General features: G+C 43.2%; 1 protein-coding gene across 1 annotated transcript in view; it reads right to left on the bottom strand.

The window, feature by feature from the left end:
• METTL8 (methyltransferase like 8) overlaps positions 1-18100 on the bottom strand; it is a 78465-nt gene that overhangs the window by 22019 nt on the left and 38346 nt on the right. Inside the window, exon 3 of the mRNA XM_036320004.1 lies at positions 9972-10063. Coding sequence (XP_036175897.1) covers positions 9972-10063 — 92 coding nt within the window. The remainder of the gene's footprint in view (positions 1-9971; positions 10064-18100) is intronic.

The raw sequence follows: 18100 nt of genomic DNA, 5'->3' as shown, positions 1-18100 counted from the left end.
ACATAAATCATTATACCAATAACAACATCATTAAAAATAACAACAATTACACATACTAAGTATTGATTATGTGCTAGGCACTATGTCAAATACTTTACTTGGCTTTTTCTTCCCATTTAATCTTAATAACAAATAGACGTATTATTCAAATAGATGTGTTATTCCAAATTACGAAGAAATTCAAGGTCAGAAGAGATAAAAAAAATTTCCCAAGGTCCACCAGAGCCTGGACTTGGACCAAGTCTATCAAACTTTAAAGTGCATGCTCTTAACACCATTACACTACACTGCCTTCCTAACAGAAAATCAATAGTAGCCCCTCCAAAATACTTCTGAAAATAATCTGTTTTTCTTTTTTCTTTCCAGGTTTCTGCTGATACTTTATTTTTTATTTTTGTGTTCAACACTATTTTGTATTAGTTTCAGGTGTACAGCATAGTGGATGGACATTCATGTAGGTTCCAAAGTGTTTCCTCTGATAATTCAAGTGCCCACCTGGCACCACAGATAGTTAGTACAATATCGTGTACTCTATTCCCTATGCTTTACCTTACAGCCCTGTGACTATTCCGAAGCTATCAATGTGCACTTTTAATCCCATTATCTTATTTCACCCTCACCCACTGCACCCCACCCCTCTGGCCTCCATCAGTTTGTTTTTGTATGTGTAAGTCTGTTCCAATTTTGTTTATTTGTTGACTTTGTTCTTTAGATTCCTCATATAAGTGATATCATATGGTATTTGTCTTTGTCTGGTTTATTTCACTTAGCATAATACCCACTGTGTCCATCCATGCTGTTGCAAATTAATCTGTTTTTTCTAATTCTGCACTTTCTTCTCATTATGAAACACCAAGTTAAAATGAAAACCTCAGCATGACTTATAGTCAGTATAACTAAGTTGTAAAAATAATGCTGATTGGAGTAAACCTTCCTAAAAACAGGTCAGAAATACAGAATTAAACTCCATTTAAATTATATAAAATATCAATTATGTGTGCAAAATTATATGATGAAATTAGGGTGAGCAATGGCAACATTAATGCTCTATGAGAATAGATGGGTTTGTGGCATAGAAACAAAACAGAAACAGCTCTTAGGATAGGCTGGGGAAAGGTTAATGGACTGGAACTCTTTCCTTTTTTTTTCTTTTTAAAGTTGTGTTTTCAGTAGTATCTCCAATCAATCCTGGCAACTCCACAGTAATGCGTGACAGCTTCTGAGACCCCACGGGAGCTCAATCAAACTCATAATTATGGTTATGAGACAATATAAACACCTACAGCATATGATTTAATTTCCTGAACTGTAAGAGTACCTGTGATAACAGGGGATTTGGAAGAGCTACTTTCTTGACCATGAGTGAAACGTTTAGTTTCAACCTGCTGTTAACTTACCTCAAGTTCAGGCCAATAATGATAAAAGAATATAGTGAAGCGAAATCTGCCCTGTCTTTATCTGGCCCAACTGACCTTCTAAATAGGTATATTAATGATCAATTTTTCTTTGAGACGCATTTTTTCCTTTCACATTCCTAGATTGCCAACTCAGAATTAATTGTTCTATGCCAATGGCAATAAAAAGGATACAGTGATCTGTTTAAACACAGCCAAATGAAGCATCTTCTCAATTATTCACTTATTAAATTCAGTACTGCTGAGGGGAAGGAGGAATATGACACACTAATAATACTTAAGTATTCAGAATTCACTCTGAATCACACTGAATATCATAACTAAGAAAATGAATTAAACCATTTATGTATCTGACATATATGATATGATTAATATGAATTATGAAAATTTATTCTAAGTTGCAGTGTAACAAAAAGCAATTTAAAGTTACTTTTGCACATCAATTACGCAAATACCTGAGCTCTCAAAGTTGGTAATTTCCACATGTCACTGATAAAGTTCACCATTGTCTAATAAAAGAAAACTCTTAAAGTTATGAAATGAAAAGTACATTTCTGAGAGCACTGCATGAAATTTTAAATTAAAGTTGACTTATAAACAATACCCTAAATTTATCAGCACAAAAAACTTTTAGCTGCTTTTTTTTTTTTTTTCCACATAGGATACTCTCAAGTGGAAAGTTATTCAAGGTAAGGTATAGCGGGATTCTTTTACTATTTGGCTTGACATAGATAACTCATCCTAGCTAGGTAGTTATTTATAAGGATATTTTAGAGCAGTGGTTCTCAACTTTCCTAATGCTGCGACCCTTTAATACAGTTCTTCATGTTGTGGTGACCCCCAACCATAAAATTATTTTCGTTGCTACTTCATAACTGTAATTTTGCTACTGTTATGAATCATAATGTAAATATCTGATATGCAGGATGAATTTTCATTGTTACAAACTGAACATAATTAAAGCATAATGTTTAATCACAAAACAATATGTAATTATATATGTGTTTTCTGATGGTCTTAGGCGACCCCTGTGAAAGGGTCGTTCGACCCCCAAAAGGGGCGCGACCCACAGGTTGAGAACCGCTGTTTTAGAGTAAAAGCACAGCTGCTTTTGTTATTAAGTTTTAAAAACCCATTACATTTGCTAAATAGCTAGGTGAGATATAATACACTGGAGATGTTTTTAGAAAATTGTAAAATACTAGGGGCCCAGTGCACAAATTCATGCACCTTGAAAGGAACTGTGGGCCACGAGGCTGCGGTGGGCACAGGGGTGGGTCTTGGCCCATCCTCCGCACCCCTGCCCGGCCCCTCCCACCGCGGCCCCTGGTCCGCTGTCTGCCGGCAGTCCAGCTCCAGCCGCTGCCGCTGGTCCTATTCACACCCACTGACGGCGCAGAGCTATTGGGGCTGGTGCTGGCAGCGGATGCAAGTGGGGCCGTCACTGGCAGCGGGTACAAGCGGTGGCTGCCGGCCCTGATAGCCTCTCAGGAGCAGGGGGAGGTGGAGAAGCCCTCAGGTCAATCAGGGCCAGCAGCCACCGCTTGCACCTGCGGACGGCACCAACAGCAGGTGCGAGCAGGGCTGGTGCCGGCAGCAAGTGCAAGCGCTGGGCGGGACCGCAGCATGTGGGAACAAAGAATTTTCAGTAACCACCAGAGGTTCACCCCGATGACAGCGACTGGTGCCCCACCTTGGTCTGGCGCCCCTGCTCACCTATTCTACCATCCTGCCATAGCCGATGCCCACCATGTAGCGCTGTGCCACCTGCTGCCAACGTCCACCATGTTCCATGCGTGCCCCCTGGTGGTCGGCATACGTCATAACAACTGGTTGTTCAGTCTATTTGCATATTAGTCTTTTATTATACAGGACAATCACGTTAACTCAAAAACTGTCAAAAGAATCTTTCTAATTTCTCAAATTAACCTTCTTTTAAAAGAAATATGGTCTATAATAAAATTTAAAAGAATTTAACAAAGGATATGTGGAATTAAAAATCATTAATCTGGGCATCTAATTGAAAGAAATATTGCTAAGAAGAGCCTGGATGCTATACATTTTAATCACAAAAACAAAATGTCAACCATCTCACAGCAAAAAATGACTGTCATCTGTGATGGATAAGTTCTTATTTTTCAGAATTGTGAGGATATTTCCTGACTTCAATTCTCACCAACAGCTAAGACAATAGGTGAGACAATAGGTGAGAAACTGGACATGGGAATGGCAGGACAGACTGACACACACAGAGAAATGTGCTGGAGCCCAGCCAGCGTGGCTCAGTGGTTGAGCGTCGACCTATGAACCAGGAGGTCAGGGTACATGCCCAGGTTGTGGGTTTAATCCCCAGTGTGGGGCATGTAGGAGGCAGCCAATCAATGATTCTCTCTCATCATTGAAGTTTCTATCTCTCTCTTCCCTTCTTCTCTGAAATCAATAAAAATATATTAAAAAAGAAAAGAAATGTGCTGGAGAGGTGGTCAGAGTCGGAGACCAACTAGCAGCGGTTCCTGCCAGTGACATTAAAATAAGTAAGATAAGCTCATGCTGTATAACCATCTGCAAAGGGGATACTTTGTGATGGGAGAAAACTGGCTCTTTCAAAGACTTAGGACTCTCCTAGGTAAGAAGGGATGATGGTTAACAGAGGCACTGGGAGATCTGGGTCAGAGCTTCCTTTGGGTTTTCACAAAGTTTGGGCCAGGAGAGCTTTTAAAGGGATCTATTCACCTTGACCCATATTCACTGGGGACATTAAATACCAGATTGGAAGCCTCACCAGACTAGCTTCTGCAGACTAGCAGCTCTATGATCCCTGGCAGAGACTGGACTGGGTGGCTAGGTAGGCTTTTACTCTCACTGCAATGTCCTGTCACTCAACAGCTTCTTGGAGCAAAAGTGTTCTTTCTCTGCCATGTGCAACCTTGCTTAAGTGTGATGCACCGGTCACCCTCACCGTGTGTTCCTCTCCTGGCTCCCTGACATGTTTGAAGTCCACCGCACTGAGGAGTGTTACGGGGGGATGCAGACAGGATGCATCAGAAACCTCCATCACTTTGAGTCATTTTACAGTGGAATCTTTTGTTCTGTGTCTCCACGGCAGCCAGAAAACTTGCTCAGAGAGAGATTGGACATGCTAATAAGCACATACCAAATGCTTCAAAGCAGTATCATCAGTCCTCTCAAGCCTGCTTTTCCTGCTTCCACAGAGAGAGCCCAGTCACCACCTTTCTATTTCAGTCACACTATGATTCTGCGGGAACTGTCATTTTCCTTTACTGTGGTTTCCAGGGCCCTAAAATAACCTTCTCATTAGCTTCACTCAAGTTCATTGTTAACATAAATAGGCCAAAATAGGCAGCCACGTGCAGAGCACTGCAAAGGAACATTATCAGCACTGCTCATCTATTTATGTTCTAAACAGAAATATTCAAGAGTGTGAAAAAAAAAATTCTTGTTTTAAATGATCAAATGAAATATACTGTGTATAATTTCTAATTTGCTGAAAATGAATTAAGATGACTGATAACTTTTAATTCGGTTTAGGCTTGACTCTTTCTGTCACATCCAGGTGGCCACTAGCAGAAGCTTGAGTAATGTGGAAAATATGTCTGTGCAGCTGCTGGCAAAGAAGCAAAATTATACTTCCTCAGAAACAGAATGACAGAGCTCCTGAAAGGAATGCAATGTTGGCTGATCTGTAAGCAGAACTGCCACTGGTATGCACCCTCAAATCCAACTCCCGGGCCATATCCTACTCTGGACTGCATGACTGGAAGCTCATAAAAATAGAACAGCTCCACTGTGGGGCAGGTACTCTTCTTTCTTGTCCACTCTCCAGGACACGTTCAAGCTTAGGTGTAAGAAATGGGAGCAAGCTCTAAGGGAATAGCAACTGATGCTAGAGGATAAGACGCAGCACTGCCCCTTCACTGGGTAAGGGCAGCTAGGGAGGGCATTCTCAGTAGCTTAGGCTCCACAGCTACCTTCGCTTCAAACTTTAGCCTCAATTGTAGACTGAAGCCACTAGAACGATAGTTAACTACCAGTGGGATTAGTGATTTTCACTAGCTTGGCTTGCACAGAGGAATGTAAATATCTTTCCCTAGGGAGCCTTGGGACAGCCGACCCATCTATCCTGAAAATTGCATCTCAGGCATTGGCAAACATTTCCTTCAAAGGGCCAGTTAGTGAGTAGTCATTGTGGGCTACATATGGTCTCTGTCGCCACTATTCAGCTCTGTAAACATAGCTCAAAAGCAGCCATAGAAAATACGTAAATAAATGAGTATGTCTATGTCCCAATAATGCTTGACTTATAAAAACAGGCAGTGGGCTGGATTTGACCCGTGACCATAGCTTCCTGACTTGCTCTATTTAATGGGTACTCTGATTTTGTCACAAGAGTGAATGAGAAATGGTCAGAACCAGAACCAAACTGCTCTGACAAAACCAACCTATGGGGTCAGAAGCCAGAAGAACAATGGTTGCTCATTTAGCGGCCTGAAGGATTGGGGGAAGTATGGTAATTGGGTTGGAACATGAAAACTTTCTGGGTTACTGGTAATATTCTGTTTCTTCAGGTGGGTGTTTGGAAAATCCATTGAGCTCTGTGAGAAGCTAATCTAATAAAAGAGAAACATGAAAATTAGCATACATCCACTACCCTTCCCATTGGCTAATCAGGGAGATATGCAAATTAACTGCCAGCCAAGATGGCGGACGGCAGCCAGGCAGCTGCAAGCGAACATGAGGCTTGCTTTCTTCAGTGACGGAGGACTCCAACGTTCCCCGCCTGCCTTGCCAGCCTCTGAGCTTGCAGTTTGAAACATTGTAACAAATATAGAAGCTAAACAAAACCCCAGAAACCTGCTTTCAGCCGGCCGGGATCTCAGAGCTGGAGTTATACATTGTTTTGATTATAGAACCCAAACAAACCAGATACCTGCTTTCAGCAGCAGAGGCCTCAGAGTTGGAGCCAGAGCTAAAGCTGGCCCAGAATAAAAAAAAAAGAAAGAAAAAAAGGAGCAGTTGGGAGCTTCCGTCACCTGCCAGCCTGAAAACAGCTCTCAGCCCCTCACCCAGGCTGGCCAGGCACCCCAGTGGGGACCCCCACCCTGATCCAGGACACCCTTCAGGGCAAACCAGCCAGCCCCACCCATGCACCAGGCCTCTATCCTATATAGTAAAAGGGTAATATGCCTCCCAGCACCGGGATCAGCGGAGCCGAGAGGCCTCCCGGCACCGGGATCAGCGTGACAGGGGGCAGTGCCCAAACCCCCTGATCGCCCTGCAGCTCTGTGTGTGACAGGGAGCAGGGCCACAACCTCCCTATCCGCCCTGCTCTGTTCGTGACAGGGGAAGGCGCCCCAGCCTCCTGATCAGCCCTGCTCTGTGCCTGATACGGGGGAACTCTCCAACCCCCTGATCACCCTGTGGCTCTGTGTGTGACAGGCTGCGGTGCCCCAACCCCCTGATCGGCCCTGCTCTGTGTGTGACAGGGTGTGGCGCCCCAACCCCCGCCCCCCCCACAGGCCCTGCTCTGTGTGTGACAGGGTAGAGCCATAACCTCCCCATCGGCCCTGCCCTGAGTGGGAGAGTGGCGGTGCCCCAACCCCCTGATCAGCCCTGCTCTGTGGGTGATAGAGGGTGGCGCCCCAATCCGCCCCCCCCCCCCCACAAGCCCTGCTCTGTGTGTGATGGGGTAGAGCCATAACCTCCCCATCGGCCCTGCCCTGAGTGTGACAGTGGCAGTGCCCCAACCCCCTGATCAGCCCTGCTCTGTGGGTGATAGAGGGCAGCGCCCCAACCCCCTGATCCGCCCTGCTCTGTGTGTGACAGGGGGCGGTGCCCCAACTCCCCTATCGGCCCTACTCTGTGAGTGACAGGGGGGAGCTCCTCAACCCCCTGATGATCCCTGCTCTGTGCGTGACAGTGGGGAGCTCCCCAACCTCCTGATGGGCCCTGCTCTGTGTGTGACAGGGGGAAGCTCCCCAACCCCCTGATCGACCCTGCTCTGTGCGTGACAAGGTACGGAGCCCCAACCCCCTTGATGGGCCCTGCTCTGCGCATGACAGGGGGCAGCGCCCCAACCCCCTGATCGGCCCTGCTCTGTGCATGACAGGTGGTGGCACCACAACCTCCCTAACGACCCTGCCTTGAGTGTGACAGGGGGAAGTGCCCCAACCCCCTAATCAGCCCTACCCTGAGCATGACAGAGGGTGGCATCGCAACCTCCTAATCCGCCCTGCTCTGTACATGACAGGGGGCGGCGCCCCAACTCCCCAATCGGCCCTGCTCTGAGCCTGACCAGGGGCTGTACCTAGGGATTGGGCCTGCCCTCTGCCACCCGGGAGCAGGCCTAAGCCAGCAGGGCGTTATCTCCCGAGGGGTCCCAGACTGCGAGAGGGCACAGGCTGGGTTGAGGACCTCCTTCTTTCCCCCCCGAGTGCACAAATTTTTGTGCACCAGGCCTCTAGTCCTATATAATAAAAGGGTAATATGCAAATAGACTGAAAGGCAGAACAACTGAACAACCAATCAAAGTGTAATATGCTAATGATATGCTAAGGCTGCTCAACCACTTGCTATAACGTGCACTGACCACCAGGGGGCAGACAGTAAACTGGTTGACCAGTTGCTATGACGTGCACTGACCACCAAGGGACAGATGCTCCAACCGGTAGGTTAGCTTGCCGCTGGGGTCCGGCCGATCAGGACTGAGATGAGCCGAACATGCCCTGGAGCCTTCCCATGGTTCCTCCCCGGCCTGATCGTGCACCGGTGGGGTCCCTCACCCTGGCCTGCACCCTCTCGCAATCCGGGACCCCTCGGGGGATATCGGAGAGCTGGTTTCAGCCTGATTCCGTAGGCCACTCCCCTTGGGAGGGCAGTAGACGCAGGGCTCATGGCTGGCGAGTGCTGCTGTAGCAGCGCGAGCCTCTCCGGATCGGGACTGATTGGGCGTGAGCCCGCAGCAGGCACAGTGGGGCCAGGATGAGTGGAGCAGCAGGTAGGAGCTGCAGGTGGCGCTGAACTGCGGGTTTCGGCCCAATCCTTGCAGGGTGCCCAGAGGGACCCAACCCATGCATGAATTCGTGTACCAGGCCTCTAGTTCATTTATAAGTTGTGTAAATTTCTGCATTTGTTACTTCAATAAATTTTTTTTAAAGGAAAAAGAAGCAAGCTGTGTTAAGAAGAGATGATTTTAAGCAAAATGCAGAAAAAAAAAATCCTATCTACAGATGTTCAGCAGAATGTCTGTGGGTTCCCAGCAACATAGTAAGGATGGAAGTCATTTTGGGGGGGTACTTTTTAAAAAAAATTTTGGTAAAAAACACATAACGTAAAACTTACCATCTTAACCATTTTTAAGTGTACAGTTCCCTAGTGTTAAACGGATGTCTAGAACTTTTTCATCTTGCAAATCTGAAACTTTATAACCATTAAACAACTCTGGTGTTCCCCTGTCCCCCAGGCCTTGGTAACCACCATTCTACTTCCTGTTTCTATGAATATGACTACTTTTAATACCACATATATATGGAATTATACAGTATTTGCCTTTCTGTGACTGGCTTATTTCATTTCACATGTCCCCCAGGTTCCTCCAGGTTATAGCATGTGATAGGGTTTCCTTCCTTTTTAAGGCTGAACAATAATCCGTCGTGTGTATCTACCACATTTTGTTTATCCTTCTATCCATCGATGGACATGTGGAGTGCTTCCACCTTTTGCCTATTGTGAATAGTGTTGCTATGAACATGGATGTACAAATATCTCTCAAGACTCTGCTTTCTATTTCTTTTTGCTATGTCCAGAGGCGAGGTTGCTAGATCACACATGGTAGCTTCATTTTTAATTTTTAAGGTGCTTCCATACTGCTTTCCATAAAAGTTGCACCATTTTACAATTCAACCAACAAGGCAAAAGGGTTGCCATTTCTCTACATCCTCACCAACACGTTTTCTTTTTTGTGTGTGATAGTCGCACAGGTCAATTTCTCAGAAGCCATTTTTGAAGGCCTGGCAAGGCTTTATCTGAATTAAACTCTAAATATCAATGGCCTTCAAGAAAAGTTACCTTAAATCCTTATATATTGGAACTTTATATTTATCCTAAGAGACCAGCAAGATTTTGATATGACTTTACCTTCTTTGCTGAAAGTGTTTGAATTTGTTAACATTACTAACAAGTAAAACACACAGCAGATACTAAAGGACTCCTAACGAGAGGAAAATTTTAAAGTTATGTTTTCAAATCTTGTTTGAAATGCCACCCATGTGCTTGTGTCTCCCAGAAAGAGCAACAATATGACTAAAAAAAGAGCAAGTACAAGGTGAATACATACTTCATTTCGTTAAGTTGGTTCCACTGAACTGAAAGACCTGGGCATTCTCCCAAATGGAACAAGTACATGGCACAGGTAGAAGTAAAGAACTCCCCGAAGCAGTGACACAGTCGGTGGAAAAGAGCCTCAGGTGTGGACTGAATCAGTGGGAGGTCAAACGGAAAACTGGGCTCCAGGAGCTGCTACCACAGTTAGCTGCCTACCTTGCTCTTCCAGAAGGACTCGCTCAGCTGAGTTTTCCTCTACTTTTTTTCTGGCTGCTGCTTCTTCCTCTTTTGACCATTGCATATGATCCCTATAAAAAAATACAACAACTGTAAAACATGCTTTACAGTTGAAGAAGGCAGGAAAAGGGTGGCAGGGGATGCATTTGTCATTCTAGATTATGCAAAGACAAGTGATACAAACTAATTCCTCATCCGCTGAAGGTATTTTGTGTCAGATGTGCCGCCTGATAAGTGCCGGGGTAACCCTGGCACCTCTGTGGTTTCTTTGTTTAAAGCTGGTTGTGTTGCAATCCCCAGTCACCTTTTGGAAATGACTGCTGAAGTATGTCATGTCCCAGAAGCACCATTATGGCGCATGATTATTTGGGTGCTGGTATGGTTCACTGTATTTTACTCTAAGGCTAAATTCATTTGCCTTTTTGTTAATTTATGAACAGGGCATTCTTTAATGGTTCTTGAATACTCTTTTTACAATATTTGTAAAATACTTTGTACTTATCCTCAGTTTTTTAAAAAATATATATTTTATTGATTTTTTTTTACAGAGAGGAAGGGAGAGGGATAGAGACTTAGAAACATTGATCAGATGCCTCCTATACACCCCCTACTGGGGATGTTCCCACAACCAAGGTGCATGCCCGGAATCAAACCTGGGACCCTTCAGTCCGCAGGCCTACGCTCTATCCACTGAGTCAAACCGGTTAGGGCAATCCTCAGATTCTAAAGTGACTTTAGACTTTTCTTTCTTTCTTTCTTTCTTTCTTTCTTTTTTTAAATTAAATCTTTATTGTTCAGATTATTACATTTGTTCCTCATTTTTCCCCCCCATAACTCCCCTCCTCCCAGTTCCCGCCCCACCCTCCGCCCTCACTCCCCACCCACTGTCCTCATCCATAGGTGCACGATTTTTGTCCAGTCTCTTCCCGCATCTCCCACACCCCTTTCCCCCCCAAGAATAGTCAGTCCATTCCCTTTCTATGTCCCTGATTCTATTATAATCAACAGTTCATTCTGTTCATCAGATTATTTATTCACTTGATTCTTAGATTCACTTGTTGATAGATGCATATTTGTTGTTCATAATTTGTATCTTTACCTTTTTCTTCTTCCTCTTCTTAAAGGATACCTTTCAGCATTTCATATAATACTGGTTTGGTGGTGATGAACTCCTTTAGCTTTTCCTTATCTGTGAAGCTCTTTATTGACCTTCAATTCTGAATGATAGCTTTGCTGGATAAAGTAATCTTGGTTGTAGGTTCTTGGCATTCATCACTTTGAATATTTCTTGCCACTCCCTTCTGGCCTGCAAAGTTTCTGTTGAGAAATCAGCTGACAGTTGTATGGGTACTCCCTTGTAGGTAACTGAGTTTCTTTCTCTTGCTGCTTTTAAGATTCTCTCTTTGTCTTTTGCTCTTGGCATTTTAATTATGATGTGTCTTGGTGTGGTCCTCTTTGGATTCCTTTTGTGTGGGGTTCTCTGCGCTTCCTGGACTTGTAAGTCTATTTCTTTCACCAGGTGGGGGAAGTTTTCTGTCATTATTTCTTCAAATAGGTTTTCAATATCTTGCTCTCTCTCATCTTCTGGCACCCCTATAATTCTGATGTTGGTACACTTGAAGCTGTTCCAGAGGCTCCTTACACTATCTTCGTATTTTCGGATCCTTTTTTCATTTTGCTTTTCCGGTTGGGTGTTTTTTGCTTCTTCACATTTCAATTCTTTGACTTGATTCTTGCGCTCCTCTGGCCTGCTGTTGGGAGTCTGTATAATATTCTTTATTTCAGCCAGTGTATGCTTAATTTCTAGTTGGTTCTTTATCACCACATCGAGGGTCTCATTAGATTTCTTGAGGATCTCACTACATTTATAGGCAGTTTTTAGAAAATTATTGAAAGACCTTAAAAGTGTGGTTTTGAGCTCTATATCTTCCATTTCTGACATCTGCGTCCTGTTTCTTTGTCTCCGCATATTTTATCTAGACTTTTCTTATTACTTGCCTTAATTTCTATAAATGGGTTCATTCACATTTAAATTATAGACTACTTGATATAGATATAAAAGTCACCTTTCGCCCTAACCGGTTTGGCTCAGTGGATAGAGCATCGGCCTGCAGAATGAAGGGTCCCAGGTTTGATTCTGGTCACGGGCATGTACCTTGGTTGTGGGTACATCCTCAGAAGGGGTGTGCAGGAGGCAGCTAATCGATGTTTCTCTCTCTCATCGATGTTTCTAACTCTCTATTCCTCTCCCTTCCTCTCTGTAAAAAAAATCAATAAAATATATATATTTTTTAAAAGTCACCTTTCTAAGATCTGACATTTTTTTTTCTTTTTTTGGCATTTTCTTTAAGTATTTTTTCGTTTCAAAATTTACTTTCCCAATACGAGAAGATATTATTTTTTGCCACAAAAATGTCTTTCTTAGAATAAAAAGCAGCATCTTTATACAAAAAGGTGATTTTGTTTTGTTTTATTCTTACAAAGTTTGCATTTCTTTTTTTGCAACTGGTAAAACTTTAGTGAGTGATGTGATTTCTTGGAATAAACCATTTTTTTTTTCTAAACAATAACGAAATAAAGTTCTATATAACTTGAAATTTACTTATTGAAAATTGTAAAAAATATCACCAACATTAACATCATATGATATTTACAGCTACCTCACTGAGGAGAAAGGGGTAAGTTATAAAATTCCTGAGGTGCATCATTATGGTAACTGATAAACATCAACTGATATATGTGTATGAAGCTGGGACTGTGGACAGTTTGTACAGGAAACAACAAACAATCCATTTTGATTGGATAATTGCAGATGAAGTTAAGAGTTCAGAATCAGAGGCTCTCAAATGTGAACAGTTTGGTAATGTGCAAGACACAATGAATTGGGGAGGGACTGGAGGGTGGGAGACCAACTAGAAGACTTGCAGTGATCTAGGAGTCAGAAGTTCCAGGCTTAAGGTGGTGGCAATGAAAAAACAGAAAGGAAGAATGGCGGGAGAGACACTGTGGAAAAAAAAAAAAAGCTGTTATGTCCTGGAGATTAACTAGATGTTGTGGGGAGTAGATAAGAAGAGTCAGGAATGATTTCAAGATCTTAAAACTGAATATCAAGAAAACTGGGGGTATCAATGACAGAATAAGGAGTTGGTTTGGGTAGAATGATGATTAGCTTGGTGCTATTTTTAAGTAATGTGTATGTAACCAGATATGAGAGGGTGTATTCCAGTGACCTGCCTATAAATATACCACCAAAAGGTGAGAAACTGCCATCTTTTGAGAAGGATTAGAACTGGTATACTGAAGTCCCTAGGAAAAGCAAATGATAATGCAAATCTCAGAGTTTCACAGATGAAACTTTAACCACCATTATTTCAAATAAAACCTAATTATTTAAAATCCAAATAATCATTAAGCAGCTTTGTCACTTGCTCTAATGCAGTGGTTCTCAACCTTCCTAATGCTGCGACCCCTTAATACAGTTCCTCATGTTGTGGTGACCCCCAATTTCATTGTTACAAAGTGAACATAATTAAAGCATAGTGATTAATCACAAAAACAATATGTAATTATTTTTTTAATATATATTTTATTGATTTTTTACAGAGAGGAAGGGAGAGGGATAGAGAGTTAGAAACATCCATGAGAGAGAAACACCGACCAACTGCCTCCTGCACACCTCCCACTGGGGATGTGCCCGCAACCAAGGTAGATGCCCTTGACCGGAATCGAACCCAGGACCCTTGAGTCCGTAGGCTGACGCTCTATCCACTGAGCCAAACCGGTTTGGCACAATATGTAATTATATATGTGTTTTCCGATGGTCTTAGGTGACCCCTGTGAAAGGGTCGTTTGACCCCTAAAGAGGTCAGGACCCACAGGTTGAGAACCGCTGCTCTAATGAGTCAGATTAGAATAGATTTTTATTTTGTCTTATTTTAATATATGTGAGGAATCACTTTGAACTGACAACTATACTTTGTATTTTGCACATATAAATATACTGGGTGGGGCAAAAATAGGCTTACAGTTGTACATATGAAAATAATACAATCCTATATAATAAAAGCCGAATATGCTAAGTGTCTGGTTGTCCCATTGGCCGTTCAACCAAGCAAAGTGTAATATGCTAATGATATGCTAAGGCCACTCAACCACTCGCTATGACATGCACTGACCACCAGGAGGCAGACGCTCCAACTGGTAGGTTAGCTTGCTGCTGGGGTCTGGCCGATTGGGACTGAGCAAAACTGGCCATGCCCTGGAGCCCTCCTGTGGTCCCTCCTGGGCTGGCCAGCCTCCTGCGTCCTTCCCTGGCCCCAATTTTGCACTGGTGGGGTCCCTCGACCTGGCTTGCATTCTCTTGTAATCTGGGACCCCTCGGGGGATGTCGGAGAGCCGATTTTGGCCCAATCCTATAGGCCAGGCCAAGGGACCCCACTGGTGCACAAATTTGTGCACCGGGCCTCTAGCAAATACTAATACAAGAATAAACTGTTTTGCATATTCATAAATATAAACCTACTTTTGCCCCCACCCCATATACAGAATATTATTAAAAGCAACAAATCATTTATTTATAAAATAGTATTATTGCCCTGGCTGGGTGACTCAGTTGGCTGGAGCATCATCCTGTACACCAAAAGGTGGCAGTTCCGATTCCTGGTCAGGGCCCATGCCTAGGTTGTGGGTTCGATGGGAGGCAACCAATTGGTGTTTCTCTGTCACACTGAACTCTCTCTAAAATCAATAAAAACATATCCTCTGGCCCAGAAATTCTATTCTTAGGTTTACATCCGAGAGAACTAAAAACATATGTTCTCACAAAAAATATTCATAAACACGAATATTCACGTAGCAGCATTTTTATAATACCCCCAAAGTGGAAACAACTTAAATACCCATCAAATGATAAAAGGATAAATAAATGTGTAATATCCACACAATGGGATAGCAGTATTTCTGCACCAAAACCCACCAAACTACTGATATACATAACTTGAATGAACCTCAAAAACATTATGCTAAGAATCCACATGCAAAAGGCCACACATTGTATGATTCCATTACTATGAAATGTCCAGAAAATGCTAAAATATAAAAACCAAAAGTAGATTAGTAATTGCCTGTAACTGGGAATTGTAAAGGGCAATGCCTGAAAATTGGCATAAAAAATCCTCTTAGGGTAACGTAAATGCTCTAAAATTGGACTGAGGTAATGGTTATAACTATAAATTTACTAAAAATCATTGAACTGTATACTTAGAAGGAATAAATTACATTGTAATTAATTTTACCTCAATAAAGATCCTTTAAGAAACAAACAAACAAATAAAAAACATATCCTCTAGTGAGGAATTAAAAAAAGAAAGTATTATAAAGCCTGGGACAAGTCATCTGTAAATTTCTACAACATATAAGAAAGAAAATAGAACAATTCATTTCCCTATAAAGAACCAAGCTCTGAGACAATGGGATATATGTGGTCTTTAGCTTTAAGCATGTTTTAAACTGTTTAACTTGCGTCTTCCTGAGCATTTAATAGGTTTAGTTATTTTTTAAATTGCTCTAACTTCCTTACACTGTTCTTTATGTTGCTTCATTTTCTTGACTGCTAAGTGAGGGTAATATTATACCCTAAGCCACTGCAGAACAGATTTTCCACTGTACAGTTACAGAATCCCCACTGAAACCTAAAATGTTCCTACTGTATTTATGGGACTTCCTCAAGAACTGCAGCTTTATGGTAGTTCTTTATATTAGAAAAGTCTGATTCATGTATACCCAAACCCAACAGACAGCAATAAGAATCATTCAAGTTTTTAAGCAATAAATACAATTGCAATAGAATTTAAGCATAGAAACAAATAATAAACAAACTAAAAATAATCAAGTATTTAACAACCAACACCACCACCACCACTACCCAAGAGGAAAAACACCTTATACTGTTTGATCTATGAATTCTACTTCTGGGAATTTATTGTAACAAAGTAATTGAAAATAACAGAGAGGTTCTTAGAGAGAAGTGTCTTTAGAGAGAAGGAATCTTTTTTATTCTGCAGACCATTAGTGTGTTCTTCACTGTTTTCATTGTATGACCTTGCATACACTCCTCTTTATTGTTTCTTTATTCATTGGTATATATGTCAATTCTCCACCTAAAAATAATAAGAATGATGCCTTTTAGTGATAACTTACTACTAAGAGTTTTATATATTTATGTTCTTTAATACTCACAACATCCCCTGAAGGAACTTGCTCAAGTTCACATACCTTGAAAGGGACAGAGTCAAGATTTAAATTCAGATTTATTTTTTTTTATTCTGAAGCCCATATTTAGCCACTATATTAACTCTCAGTCTAGTTATAAACTTCTAATAGGTATTAACTGGATCTCATATTTCTCTATATTGATTCACTTATTCAAACATATTTATTAGGTGCTTATTATATGGGGAATATAGCTATGATACAGACATAGCTAAACTCTTCTCTGAAGAAACATATCAATCTAATAATGAAGGTAAAATAGATACATAAGTAAAGTACATGTTAGAAAATGGTTACAATAAGATAGCTGATTCTTATGTGTTGCTTATTTACTATGTGTATACACTTTACATTATACTAGAGGCCTGGTGCACAAAATTCATGCATTTGGGGGTTGGGTCCCTCAGCCCAACCTGCAGGGAGCTTTTGGGGGATTTTCGTGGGCCTAAGCCATTAGTTGGACATCCTTAGCGCTGCCATGGAGGAGGGAGAGGCTCCCGCCACCACTGCTGTGCTCCAGCTGTCAGCCCGGCTTCTGACTGAGCGGTGCTCCCCCTGTGGGAGCACACTGACCACCAGGGGGCAGCTCCTGCATTGAGCATCTGCCCCCTGGTGGTAGGTATACATCATAGCAACCAGTCGTTCCGCCATTCAGTCGATTAGCATATTAGGCTTTTATTATATAGGATATACTAGAGGCCCGGTGCACAAAAACTTGTGCACTCGGGGGGGAGGGGGCCCCTTAGCCTGGCCTGTGCCCTCTCGCAGTGTGGGACCCCTCGGGGGATGACCACCTGCTGGCTTAGGCCCGCTCCACAGGGGATTGAGCCTAAGATGGCAATCAGACATCCCTCTGGCAGCCCGGCAGCCCTCGGGGGATGTCCACTTGCCAGTGGGGAGCAGGCCTAAACTGCAGTCGGACATCCTTAGTGCTGCTGAGGAGGCAGGAGAGGGTCCCACCACCACCGCTGTACTGGCAGCCATCAGCCTGGCTTCTGACTGAGCAGAGCTCCTCCCATGTGAGAGCGCCCTGATCACCAGAGGGCAGCTCCTGCATTAAGCGTCTGCCCCTGGTGGTCAGTGTGTGTCATAGTGACCAGTCATTCCCAGTCTTTCTGCTGTTAGGGTCAGTTTTCATATTATCCTTTTACTATATAGGATAGAGGCCTGGTGCACAGTTAGGGGCCAATGGTTTGCCCTGAAGGGTGTCCCGGATCAGGGTGGGGGTCCCGCTTGGGTGCCTGGCCAGCCTGGATGAGGGGATGATGGCTGTTTTCAGCTGGTCACACACCCTTCAGGGTGGGGGTCCCCACTGGGGTGCCTGGCCAGTCTGGGTGAGGGGCTGAGGGCTGTTTTCAGGCTGAAGCTCCCTGGGTAACTGAAGCTCCCAACCTCTCCTTTATTTCTTTTTTCTTTTTTATTCTGGGATTTATTTACCTTCTATGGCTGTCACTGGAGCTGAGAGCCGGCTTTAGCTCTGAGGCTCGGCTCTAGCTCTGAGACCTCGGCTGCTGAAAGCAGGTATCTGGGCTTTGTTTAGCTTCTATAATTGAAACACTGTTGCAACTCCAGCTCTGAGGCCCGGCTGGCTGAAAGCAGGTTTCTGGGGATTGTTTAGCTTCTATAATTGCAACATAGTTGCTTAGAGTGCAGCTCAGAGCTGGGCGGCGGCAGGCAGGGAACCTTGGCTTCCTCCATCACTGGAGCAAGCAAGCCTCCTGTTCGCTTCAGCTGCCTGGCTGCCGGCTGCCATCTTGGTTGGCAGTTAATTTGCATATCTCCCTGATTAGCCAATGGGAAGCGTGTCAGAAGTACGGTTAATTACCATGTTTGTCTAT

This window comes from Myotis myotis, unplaced genomic scaffold (genome assembly GCF_014108235.1).
Source record: "Myotis myotis isolate mMyoMyo1 unplaced genomic scaffold, mMyoMyo1.p scaffold_m19_p_8, whole genome shotgun sequence".
Lineage (NCBI taxonomy): Eukaryota > Metazoa > Chordata > Mammalia > Chiroptera > Vespertilionidae > Myotis > Myotis myotis.
Note: the sequence above shows the minus strand (reverse complement) of the source record. Positions and strands in the feature narration are given on the sequence as shown.